The 13,834-nt window shown below is 41.5% G+C and overlaps 1 protein-coding gene across 2 annotated transcripts in view; it reads left to right on the top strand.

The window, feature by feature from the left end:
• The window catches only part of SLC25A21 (solute carrier family 25 member 21), a 432,824-nt gene that overhangs the window by 334,747 nt on the left and 84,243 nt on the right, over positions 1-13,834 (top strand). For both annotated transcript variants that reach the window (XM_019552188.1, XM_019552187.1), the window contains exon 3: positions 11,235-11,318. In XM_019552188.1, coding sequence (XP_019407733.1) covers positions 11,235-11,318 — 84 coding nt within the window. The remainder of the gene's footprint in view (positions 1-11,234; positions 11,319-13,834) is intronic.

The raw sequence follows: 13,834 nt of genomic DNA, 5'->3' as shown, positions 1-13,834 counted from the left end.
GGATTGTGCAACCTGATTGGCAAACTTTAATGAGTGTTAAGATAAAAATAGTTAAAGCTTCACAACTGATGAAAAGTAAGTGTATTTTTCAACCTGAGATAAAGTCATATTTGTTGTCTTGCTAGGTTATAATAGAGTAACACTATCCTAGTCCTGGATTTTTAAATCTGTCTCTCTACCTGTGGTATTTCCAAATACCTGAACTATATAGTCTGATGTTGCTGAGTAATTTTGATTCCTACCATGTTGCTCAAAAAAATGTTATTATGGTTTCTGCTTCTCAGTTATCTCAGGTTTTCAGAACATTTGCTTGTAAAAGGTATTTCCTCAAGCTTCTTCACCTAGGAAAAACAATGTGATGAGTCTCATTTATCACAGGTTAGACCAGGTGTGGCCAAGCTATGGCCAGCAGGCCAGATCCTGTCTAGGGAGCCATGTCATTCGGCCTGTAGGGCTCTCTACAGATCTAGAAATTTGGTGGTGTGGTGAGTGGTGGCAGCATTAATTGCAACAAATGCCACCACTGCTCATTCTGCTGTCAAAGTTCCAGACCCACAGGTCAGATCTGGATCATCTAGCCCAGGGGTGTTCAACCTTTTTGAATGTGGGGCCTGATCATGAACTTTTTATCACCTAGTGGGCCAGCGAGCCATATTCAAAGACCTCACAGGAAGCAGTATCACATCAGGAAGTGACGTCATGTGACCTTTGACACCAATGAAGTTGCAAGAAGTGACAATGAAATGGGTCTGGAAATGTGATTTAAAATCCAAATAAAAAAAAAATAAAAGCAACAATGAAATAATACCAAACACTTGACTAAAATAAACACTTAGGTTACAGCAGCAAGCTATTTTGGCATTCCTCCCTTGTCAGCCTGGCAGCTTTGCAGGGAAAGGGGCCAGGCCTCGGGTGCTGCTTGGTGCCCCAGTCACATTTTGCCCAAACCCATCCTCCCAGACACTCACTGCTTGGAAAGAAACAGGCTGGAATCAGGGGCTCAGCAGGCCATGCCCAACCCCCTTCTGGCTGCCTTGGCCTGAGGTCCTCAGAGTTTTGCATCCTATTATTATTTTTTAAAGGTGGAGGTGGCTAAGACCTCTTGCCTGTACCACACTAGGCATCTGAGACAGAAGGGTGCCCATTCTGCTGCCCTGGTGGCTGTGGACACTATCTTGGAGGGGGAGGCAAAAGGTCAGGGATGCCCCTGGCTTCCCTGCATTGTTCTCTAGCCTCCTCCAGCTGAGCCCTCTCTTAGTGCAGCCTTGTGCAGCTGGACTCATCCTGTCCTGAGTGGCACATAGCTACTCCTCTTCCCGCACGCACCGCGTCGGCAACGTCAAGCTGACACGGTGCGTGTAGGAACCTTGTCCCTTCCTCAGCCCTTCAGCAGCCATTGCGAAGCTGCTGAGGGGCTGGGGGAGGGACAAGGGGTGGGGATGAAAATAAACCATGTTTACTTTCATTTCCCATTGCAGCGCTGCAGGCCACAGAAAATGCCTTGGCGGACCGCATGGCGGCCCACGGGCTGTATGTTGGACAAGCCTGATCTAGCCCATGCAGCTAGAAATTTAGCAATGAGGAGCAGTGGTTGCTATGGCTTTGTAAACCACATCACTTAAAACTGCCACCACCCAATTCCAACGCTGTGGGCCAGATGATCTAGTTCCATGCTCCAGATCTGACCCACAGACCAGCTCCATGCCACTCATCTGGCCCATAGGGCTGGATGAATTGGACACCACTAGTTCAAAAGAACATATTTTGTGCTGCTTTATTTCTTCCACCAGCATGTTTCACTGCCTACTAGCTTCCTTAGCTAGAAGACAGAAGCGTAGGGGAAAGAGAAAAAGTGTTTATAAAAGGGAAAGGGAGTATAAAAAACAATGAGAAGCCTTACTGGGGAAAAGTGCTGTACTATTTACCTGTTCGCAAAGGATGAAATTCACTCCTGTGCAGAAAGTCATTTAAGCTAGAAATAGATGTTGCACTTGTCCCCTGGACAAATTGTACCTGGGTTTGCCAGGGAACAGAAAGTCCCCAGAATTGGCATGTACACACATCGCCCTTCCAATCAGGGTTTAGTGAGTGGTGGATACATTGCCACTTCTCTGCCATTGATTCAGTGATGCAATCCTAAGAAAACCATTCTGACACTTTCCAATGTCCTGTCCTAGGATAAACTGTAAGTACTTCTTATGCTGTGAACGTTTTTAGGATTTAACCCAGGACAATGGACATGAACATCTGAACTGTGGCACTTTGTCCTGGGATATGATTGTTTATATAAATGCAGCATGTGCTTGCAGCCTTAAAAGCACTACCAAACTGTTTAAAACCTCAAATAGGACTCTGACAGTACACAGGTTTTTGCTGATGTGTTTTACAGGGACGTTTTCTACCCAGATAAAATGTTTCAAAATAAATAGTTTAAGCAGATTAAAACCACATCTTGTAAACTCTGTCACAGTAGTGTAACGAGGAGGAGATGCCAATAGAGGGGGCACATGAACCGCACCTGTCAGCCTAGCCAGTACCTTCATTCCTGTCAGTGATGCTGCCCAGACCCTAGCTGTTAGACCTCTGCTGTCATAATTTAAGCTGAAAACACTTTCAATAGCATTATGATGATGTATTTATTAACCAGCTTCCATTTATAGAGATGTGTTCATTTGTTCATAAATTAAAATTGTACAGTGAATAAGTCCATGAGTAGTAAAAACATCAGTTTGTGGTTTGATTGTGAATTCTGCTTGCAAATATTCAATAGTTCTAATTTACTGTTCAAATCCTGTGACTGGTCACCTAACTAACTAAGTCACCTCACTTATTAGATGGTTACAAACTCACACAGGGCTTTCGAGATGGCTATGGAAATATGCCAATTATGAATAATTGTACAAATACATATCCATGCACATAACTGGAACACTTGGCCTATCTGCAAACAAAACTTTGCTCTCCAAATATCACAGACATGAGGAGGACTATGAATCTTACCAAACTGAATAGAGGTTTTATTCAAATGAAAGTTGGAATACTTTCTTTTTGTAGTATTTATCTATATGTGTTCATGATTTATCATTCATGAAGAAAGTAATTTACAGTTAGAAGACAGATAATAAGTTTGTGGTAAGACAGAAGTAAATCTAGGTCTAACATATAGTATGAGTGAATGAAATTCTGCTTCTTACCTGTTTCTATAATGTTATTGTTGTAGTATGTTCCTTTATGGTCTTGTGCTTAAAATATCATCCAGCAGTACCATGGTACTTAAACCATAACCTCATATATTGGTGTAATTTATATCTGTGGCTTAAAATAATTAGGTTTTTGTTTTCAGTTCTAATTAACATTTCTTCAAGAGCTCATGTGATTTACCATTAAAATAAATGGCAGGGTTATACTTTCAATTTAGTTATTATCCTGTAAGTAATGTAAACAGCCCAAAGACCTTGTGCCAAATAGTAAAACAAATTACTTTATCAAGGTCCAGTTTGTAATATCAGGTTTCAAATGAAATCTAAGTATCAATATATGCGCCAAGCTAGATCAATAGATAATACTAACAAATGGCACTTGAATAAATGTTTACATTAACAAATTAGCTGTTTAAATTATGACTATACTTTATTTGACTACAAACATGTGAACTATTAAATACAGCACGTCAGACAATCAATTTTAAATCTCTTTGACAATAGAAGCAACTTCAATTAGATGTGTCTGGAATCACAGGAAATTAATTAAAATTAAGCCAGCTATAGATGTTGACCTTATATTTTAGAATAATAGTGAATACTTCCTAATCATGGTAGGAAATGTAAAGAAATGTTTTTCACAACATCTTAAATCATACACTAAACTGATAGTACAAACTAGTTATATCAAAGATGTATGAGTTAGAAAGGAAGAATACACCCAAGATTGTTACTTATTCACAAAGAACATAATTACAGTCTCAAATTGTTTGAGATAATATTTATATTTTCCCTTTTATCTCAGCAGAAGAATTGGGTTAATGACAGTCCAGTACTAAGCACCAGAAACTTTTGAAATTCCTGAGTGAAGTCCTGGCCCTTTTGAAGTCAATAACAAAATTCCTTTTGACCTGAGCAGTGTCCCAGTTCACCTCATGACCAAGGATCCTGGTTTTCTCTGTTTAAAAACCATGAATTCACTAATAAAAATCACAAATTCTCTAATTAAAACCCTCAAAATCTGCAATTAAAATGGAACACCACTATATATATAGGTATCAGTTGAGCACAATATTTTATTGATATATTTACAATTTTAAAACAGTTTGGAAGCCTACCAGTGCCTCAATCACTAATAAAATAAAGTCTAAGTAGTACTAATAAAATAAAGTATTTTATTTTGGGTTTTTTTATCTTGGAAAATCAGAGTTCCCCTGTCCCCTTCACTGACCAGGATGCAGGTCAAGGCTCCTCACTCCCAAGCCACAGCCCCCCAGCCCTGCTGGTGCCCCTCACTCCCTACCCACAGCACCCCCTGGCCCTGCTGGTGCCCTTCACTCCCCACCCACAGTCCCCCCACCCTGGTAAAGGGGGACCCCAGCTGCCAGGGTTACAAGGCAGCCCCCCTGCCTCCCACAGCAGTGCTTGAGCCCCGGCTGCCACTGGCAAGCTGCTGCAGTAGAGTGAAGCACGGGACCCGGCTCATCCTCTCTCACAGGCAGCACAGCTGAAATGGAGTATCTGTAATAACAGGTACTAAACTGAATGTATAGTAACCAGCACTGCTGCATAGTAACACTGGTGCATGGGTGTTTTTTTGTGAGGCTAATGTTCAGTAGACTAATCCTACTACACATTAACACATGTGCTTTTGCCATGATGTGCTAATGCACAATAGAATTAGTCATTTAGTGTCTCAAGTAGTGTCTCATGCGTCGCTGGACTCACGCCCAGAGTTCATCAAAACATACAATTAATACCAAGCAATAAAATCCAAAGCAGTTTAAGTTGGAGAAAACTACTTCTGGGCACAGTGTCTACATGAGCACCCAGAACAGCAGCAATTTGAACTAGGTTAGAGCAGTTTATGCTGCTCCTGCCCTGCTCTGTCCCAGGTTCTGGATGGCAGCATCAGGTGGCAGAGGGACAGAATGGGACACGAGTATGTGAAGATGTGTGGCTAGTTCTTAGGCAGGAGTCTGGGCCCCTGCTAGCTTGGCTGACTGGGCTCAATTTACACCTATGGTCAGCATCTACACATGCATTTAATTGCAGTTAGTTACTCCGCTGTAAGATAGTACTGTTCCTGACGGTACTATTTTACTGTGAAGTAAATTAGTTTACTGTGGCTTGTGTAGATGGTGATGTTTTATCCACAGTAAATTAGTCTACTCAGCTGTAAAATACACACATAGCCATGGCCTCAACATATAATTGCATACAGATATTAAATTACAGATATTAAATACTGTAGCAGCATAATGATTTCCCTTGTTAGGTTATAAAGAAGACACAGTAATTTTAACATGAACTTGAAAATCTTGCATAGTATTGAACATCAAATGGGGAAGAGCTAAATGGGAACAAAGTAAATAGACTTTGAAAGAAAAAACCCAAGATACGCATGTCATCAGGAGCATAAAAGACAGTTTTGGTGGGGAATCCAAGAACTATATCAGAGTTAGCAGCTGACAAAGGGAAAAAACAATTTAACAGGGGAGATATATGAGTATAGTACACAGGCACTGTTTCATTGTACAGTATGATAAAAGAGAGAGATGGTAAAAGAAAAAACATGCTTCATGGTGCAGTGGAGTGTCTTTTGGCCTGAACAGAAGTTACACTTGTCACTTGCTAAGGATGCAGAAAGCTCTCTGAAGCCATAACTGAACAGATGTTCACAGCACATAGAACAATTTAAAAATGGTGGATCCTGCTCTGAGTTAACCCTGGGTGGATGTGGTATCTGACTAAATCCCTTGATAGAGTGCTTTATTGAAAGTCTGTACCACATCCCATTCCAAGTCAAGGTAGATCATATTCTGCCAGCATGCAAGGAGACCTTTCCTGGGGAGTTTGCTAGCCTCAGCTGGTGCTCATCTGTTTCCTCCCTGTGCAGCCAGGAAGTAGAGTTGGAGAACAGAGCCTCCCTGCCAGGGGTATTCCCTCCCCTAAACTCCTGGGTGTCTGGTGCCTCTTGAGTCAGAGGGGGCACATGCCCCCACTGACACCAGTCAGCAACCAGGGGGGTCCCCGGTGGCCGATCCTGTTGTCTGTGGGGAGGGGTCCCTGTGGGCGATCACACTCACTGTAAAAGTGGCTGCGCTGGTTCTGGAACTCCCACAGCCACTTCCAGAAGTGGCACGGCCACTTTTGCTGGCAGCCCCGCTCCCTGTCCAGCGCTCACAGGGAGGGCACTGGTGCTCCCACCTGCCCCCCTGCCTGTCAACTAAACAGGGAGTGCGGCATGACAGGGGGTGCACCGGCACTCTCAAGGGATACATGTGCACCCCCATGCACCCTCTATGCATTGCCCCTGCCTAAACTCCATTACCCTAGCTGCAGCCAGGAACTGCAGCTTGGGGCTCTGCTGCTTTCCACCCATGTTGGAAATTGTGCCTGGGGTGTGGGCAAATCGAGCCTCTCTGCCATGAGGATCCCCTGCTCCTACACCAGGCTCAGGTTTTGGTGGGGTCTAAGCCAGGTCTGCATGGCAGAGGGGCTCCTCTCTACTCCCCCACCCCCATTACAATTCCTAGTGTGGTAAAAAGCAGTGGAGCACCAAGCTTTGGCTCCTGGCTGCAGCTGGGGAAACAGAGCCTCTCCACTGCATGGACCTCACCCAGCCTGTACCAACATCCATACCTGCAAGCTTGGAGAGGGGGGATCCATGCAACAGAGGGGCTACTTTCCCCTCTATCTCCCTAGCCAGTGCTAGCGCTGACAGCAGTCAACTGGCTAGTAGGCAGGGCTGGGGAGAGGGCCCTGCTGGTCAATCAGGAGTGGTCGGCGACTCAGCTGGGCTTGGCATTCTTCTGCAGCCTCCTAGGAGGCATGTAGGAGTGTCCCCAGTCTGCTGATGTCAGCCACCATAGGCAGGCTCTGAGCCGCCCACACTGAACAGTGCATGTGTGTTTTGTTCTGCCCAGACATAATCTAAAGCACTTTGAGCAAAGCACTATACTTATAGCACTTCTGCCTCGGGCCTCTTGAACATTTGTATTTAGCCTTTATGTCTAATGCAGTAAAATCACTGTTCAAGGATAGTTTAAATTCAGAAATATTGCATCTGTCCTGATATCATGGTAAAAGGAATTTAATTATCCCATAAACGCCAGTTGTAGAGGCATGCAAATGTGGGCTATTTAAGTGAAACGTATTTAGGTCACAGATATTTGCAACTTTGACACTAGATTTTGAATAAACCCCAGTATCTCATAAGAAAATTATTTTAAAAGCATATTTTTACATTGTTTTAATCTTTCCTGGATTTAATCTAATCCCACTCCCCTTTCAGGCTCCTATATTCAACCATTTTGGGAAGCATTCATTTTAAGATATCTTCTGAATTAAAGATAGAGGCAGTTGTTACCTCTTAATGAGGAAGATGATGTCGCAGCATTTTAGCTACACTGAAAAGCCAAACAGCAAGAAAACCAGAGGAGAAGGAATTAAATCCAATTGAAAACATCAGTAATTTAAACCTTCTTGTAGTGGTCAGATCCAATAAACTTGCCTCTGCACCCTGTATCTGTGCTGCTTGTTGTATGGTGGCACTGTTGGCCTGGTGCTCGCACAAAGTCTCATTGCTAGCTCAGGTCTTTACTGGTTCAGTGTCCTTGCATTCTGTGTCTGAAAACTGTTTCGTCGCTGTGTTTGCTTTTTTTAGACTTCAAGATCTTAACCAGACCAGAAAAGTTTGTTTCCTCATATTTAGTCAGGAGCTTTAGCTTGTATTATTCTAACAAGGCCTAATCACATACAAGAGAATTATCCTGCTTTCCAAGGTGCCTGTAATCCACTCGATTATGAACACTTGGATAATATTGGTTTCAGAGATAAATGGGTTCCAAGATGAAAAAGTGTTGTATATCCCTAGGTTATGCTGTTCTGTAACCATTAATGTAAAACAGACCAGGTTGTTTTTGAAGTGAATGATCTCACCCTTCTTTATTATCACAATTACTACTACAGGCTACTGATCCTGCCCCCAGAAAAACAAACAAAGATCTTTCCAGCTCTTCCTCAAGCTTCTTATAACAAGTGCTGGTGATTAAATTAGCTAGTTCATTAAAAAGTTAAATGTGATTTTATTGAGGTAAGCAATTCCAAATCAAAGAACCCAATTCACAGATCTAGATTGAAGCACATAATTGGCATATGTTTTGGGATTGCTGTTAAAACTATAAAAAGATTTACTGGAGAAGGAATGGATCCAAAAACCCTAAAGGAAGGAATATGGTATTTGTGTGACTCAGTTTTAAAAATGGACTCAATAGGAAGATTTTATCTCCTTTATGACAAGAAACTGAAATGAATGTAAACCTTTTTATGTAACCTCTTTAGTGAGAAATTATCTGTTTATCCCATGACATATGATTAAATTGCTTGGTTTTTCTAGAGGTTTAATGATTATTAGCTGAAGTGCGTATTTGTATGAAAGCATATGCATAAAAGTGAGATCTAGCTATAAGATAGGCAAAATGAGAAAGTATATTCTCTCATTTGGAGTAATTCATAATGAGTCTAGCATTAAAACCACACTCCTGCAAACACTTAGACATAGGCTACCTGTATGCTACCTGTATGCATCTGGGTATCTAATAGGATGGCTGAAGCAATCAGGACTCATGGTAGAGATTATATCTTTTATTAGACCGATTAGATTTTTGCAAAAACAATTCTTTTATTGCAAGCTTTCAAGCACAAACACCCTTCATCAGGCATCAGAGAAAAAATTATAAAAGTTCTCCTGCATAGACATGGAAGTTTGGAGAAGGCTCACATTTACCAATTTAAGCCTGTGCATACTTTTTCCAGGATTGGAATCTAGGCTTTTCTAAAGTGTTCTTTTGAAGCAGAGAATTTTGTTCTAAGTTCTTTGTTAGGCCTCAAGTCTTTTCCAAAGAAAAGTTTTATGGGACTGTCTTCCTATTAATATATTTAAAATGTTTATTTCAAAATATAGTGATTTACTAGTTAATTTTAAAAGTTTTTTTTAACAAATGGAGACTGTCACTTTTTTATTTTTCAATTGTGAGATTATAAATGATTAAAAGTATTAAAATTCATTTTGATCCTTCATGTTTGGTTGAGCTAAACCATTTTTTTAAGTCCTGATTGCTTGATTGATATAATGTAACAACTTACTACATTCTGCTGCTGATATTACCATTGGACTTTGTATGATGCCATTGAGGCATTTTCAGCTATTAGCCTTCCCAAGGGTTCTTTTCAGACAAAATGTTATGCATCAGCTCTTATTTGAGTGTAAGCCTATTGAATAGCATTCTCCATTTTGCCAACTTGGCAGCAACTTTTCCTACTAATAAAAGAGGTAACCCCAGATAGAGATCCCAGATGTGCCTGAGCTACTTTTATTAGCGCTATGGAGGGCTTCAGTGTTTCCTTCTAAATGCATTTGAAAGAGGTGTGGGCTTGCCTTCATAACTTGTATTACATCACTGGAAATTTCTCTTCAAGACTGAAGAAAAATGGTTAGATTTGTTAGTGCAAAACACAGTTTAGGAAATTTTGATAGGCAAAATTAAGACTGTTTCTTGCCAAAATACAAAACCCCTTTTGATACTGCTGAATCCTATTGAGAATGGGGAGGAAATTGCTGTTTAACATCATCTGACTAAAATTGAACTCATTTGTTGCAGATTATCTGATCAGACTAAGTAGCAATACATGTATATTGGAATAGCAGCCGCAACAACCCAACCTGGTGCCTATCTAAAAAAAAAAAAGTACATTGTGTGAAAAAAAACTGTAAAAAAGGTGAAAATGCCTATTTTGTGTTCTGCTTAGCCCTCCCCCCACAAAGATGCTAGATTATGATAATTAATTTCTGAATAATTATTTACTGTTATCTTCCACGTAGGACTGATATTATCCATTAGTGATAATGCCACCTTGAAAACTTCTTGACTCTTATTCTAAACTAAGGCATGCTTTGGATGTAGGATGTTAATTAACTCTGTCTTATAAAAAAAAAAGGGTTTTCAGATTGTCCCTAGTAAGGAACTTCTCTGCACCATGAGAGGGAACATTTTATCTACTTCACAATTTTAAAAATAAAATTATTATGTAAGAGTGCACATATTAGTGTGTTAAATGATTCTTTTCACTACAGACTGCCTTTATTACAGCCAGAGGCTTTTAACTGCTGTCAGTCAGTTCTCAAATTGGGAAATGAAAGTATTGCCATACTGTTCCCCCACCCCATTCTTATTTTTAAAAAGCTGTGTATACTCCACTGTCTTTTTCCTTTTTTTCAAATGTTATCTCTGAGAAGTGGGTATAGCCACTGTTGGAGCACTCAATAGATTAATACAGTGAATTATGCTGACCACTGTTATCCAAAACTGTAAAAGCCATTATGTTTGCACTCTTGAATCATAATAGTGTTATTCTTCTTAAGGCTGATGATGTGCTGCAAACACTGTCAGCCTTCTGCTGAAAGATCTATATGTCTACATATTAGTGGGAAAATGTGTATTGAGTAAAATCATTGATAGTTTCCTTCTGTATTGTCCATCTTTTTGCTAAACTATAAAAAATGAAAACTATGAGCTTGATCTAACGTCCAACAAAATCCCCTGTTGATTTTATTTGTAGCTAGATGGACCTTTAAGAAATAGTATAGTGGATTCATTTGCCATACCAACTGATTCAAACTTCTGAAGACAAGGTCTGATGGAAAGCTGATTGAAAGGTTCCCATTAACTCCAAGCCATGGAATAAGGCCTAGGGTTAACAGCTTATTTTCTGCACAACAAGAAAGAGTTGTAAAAGGTGCTGGCTATATAAGTACCATGAACTACTCAAATTTTACTTTTAGGCTGAACTTCTCCTCCATGTATTAGTTCCTATGAAAATAGTATTAATACATGCATGTAAGGAATAGTATCTAATAGTGAATAAAATATATCTGTTAACTTTAAAAGTCTTTTTATATAAAAAGTGGAAAGCTGCAAGTGACTTAAAATCCTAAACTGCTCATGCTGTATACTTAACTGTATTTTTTAGGTTCCAAATTCAGAGAGGGAAAACTGATCCAACAAATTACAGGAGCTTGGGGGACTGTTTCAGGACCATTTCCCGGACAGAAGGGTAAGCAAGTACATTATTACAGGTGTCAGTTTTATGTGATTTTTTTTTAATCGCCCAGCTTTACAGGCACTGGAACACCATCTTATAATTCACTCTTTCTCCTGTCATCAGAATTTGGCAAAAATTTAACTTGATACCAAAAATACAGCTTGAAACCTCTTACACATCTCTTATTCTTAGTGTGGCAGATCTGAGGGTTTGTCTACCTGGCCAGTGCAGGATATGTAGAGATACCAGAGCTAGCTTTGAACAAGGAGCTTGGTTACTGGAAGTAAAATAGGCTGGTTGCCTCACAATGGAGGTACACATTACTTAAGTGCATTAGGGAACATATGGATGTGCCCAGTGGGTTCATCTACACGAGATGCTTACTGCAGAATTGCTTAATTAGCTCTGCAGTAGAGCATTACCATCTACATGAGTGGTGCTATTAGGCCAAAATAAATCAATTAAGTCTGCTATAGTATAGTACTGCCCAACACAAGTACTATTCTATGGTGGAGTTATTAACTCTTCTACAATGCAAGTGTAGACAGTGACTGGGGCTGGCTAGGGCATGTGGGTTCTACAGTGTGGGGCTGCCTACCAACTAGCCCTGCACTGTAACACCCTCGTGCTCCAGCCAGCCCCTCTGCAGCACACTGAGCCAGGACTGAACAGCTCCAGACTGGCACGCTGATCCCCCCCAGGCCTTCTGACAAGTGGGGGTGTATTGCCCTGGCTCACTGTGCTGTGATCCCAGGCACATGTGTAAATGCTGCACCCAGGAGCAATAAATTTCAGTGTGAACTGCGCTGGAGTTTATTGCGTGAAATTAATTTCACATGTATGAAATAGAAAGGCAATGACCTTTAATGACCAACATTTTTGCTCCTCGTCTTCATTCTGTCAGTGACTCTACAAAGTACTGGGCATAACACATCCTAACGCTGCCGCCTTTGCCTTTCGTTAACAAGCATTTTATCACTCATTAAATGCCACAGTGGGCACATCTACACTGTGCAGTAGCATGCCAGACAAAAACCATGCTAATATGCTACTGCACAGTAGTATTAGGCTACTGCACAATACGCATCACTAAAATCCATGTGTTGATACTACTGCGCAGTGACACAAGTTATGCACATTGATTTAGTACTTGCTTATCCAAGAACTAAACGCACAGTAACTATGGTGCATTAACGAACATGTAGACTCACACAGTAAGTGTAAAATACTGCTCTCAGCTTAAGGGTGCAGACAGACATAACACTTAAACCTATTTAAATGTGGTTTAAACCTCAGGTGGCCAGACATACAAGCCAGTTTAAAATGGTTTAAGCCTCCTGAACTGTTTAAAAAATATGCCTGGATAATCAGGTATAATTTTGAACCAATTTCAGAGTCCCCGTGAACTCATTGTGTTATGTGCAGTCACCAAGTTTTTTGTGACTAGTGCCTGGTTCATCCTCCAGACATCCCACACTGTACTGCGCCTCATCCCCCTACCCCAACCCTTGCACAATAGGGCTGTGCGAGGCTTCAGACAGAGCTTCGGATCTGGAGAAGGTTTGGATGCTTCGGGGTCTGAAGCAGCACATCTGGGTCAAAGCGCTGCCTCGTTCAGCTTCCCGAAGTGGTTCAGAGCTGCCTCGGAGCTACCTCTGAGATCCGGCCATAGGGTATAATGGGGAAACAATAAAATATCTATATCGTTGGGGTTTTTTTGTCTGATTTAGATGAAGTTTTCAGGGATGGTAGACTCCCCAGAGTGGATGAAGTCTGCTGAGTTTCAAGAAGATCAATGCAGCACCCCAATTTCTTGAAAGCAAAACTCATGTCACATCTAGGCATTACAACATAGTGAGGTGAAAACTGGAGGGGTGGGAGTCCTTACTGAGGCCACAAAACCTGCCAAATTTCAAGAAGATCAGTGAAGGGGTTTGGGGGGAAATGCCTCTCAAGCTGCAGACGTGCAAAACTGGTGCCACAGGTGCTTGTGGGACTGACATTCTCTATCTTGGGGCAGGGAGGGGAGACACTACTGCAGGCCTGGCTGCTAAGCTGCTATGTTACCAGTTACCAGTCAACTAATCATGATTCACTCAGGGACCAGAGACTCGGGGACCAGGTCAATACATAGGACCTAGCTACTACATAACAACTTGTATGAAATATTGTCAGACCAGTCTGGTGGCCTTTTACGATCAGATCACCAAATCATTAGATGCAGGGGTAGCAGTGGACATAGTCTTCCTGGACTTCCGGAAAGCTTTTGACACTGTCTCTCACCCCATTCTCATTAAGAAACTGGGGGACTGTGCTGTCGACACCCACACAGTCAAATGGGTTGCCAACTGGCTGGAGGGCCGCACCCAGAGGGTGGTAGTAGATGGCTCCCTGGAAGGACGTGGGCAGTGGGGTTCTGCAGGGCTCAGTCCTTGGGCCCACACTGTTCAAATCTTCATCACTGACTTGGACGAGGGGGTAAAAAGCCCCCTGTTCAAATTTGCTGATGACACTAAGATGTGGGGGGA

The sequence above is a fragment of the Crocodylus porosus genome, unplaced genomic scaffold, assembly GCF_001723895.1.
Source record: "Crocodylus porosus isolate Cpor-Errol unplaced genomic scaffold, CroPor_comp1, whole genome shotgun sequence".
Taxonomy (NCBI): Eukaryota; Metazoa; Chordata; order Crocodylia; family Crocodylidae; genus Crocodylus; species Crocodylus porosus.
Note: the sequence above shows the minus strand (reverse complement) of the source record. Positions and strands in the feature narration are given on the sequence as shown.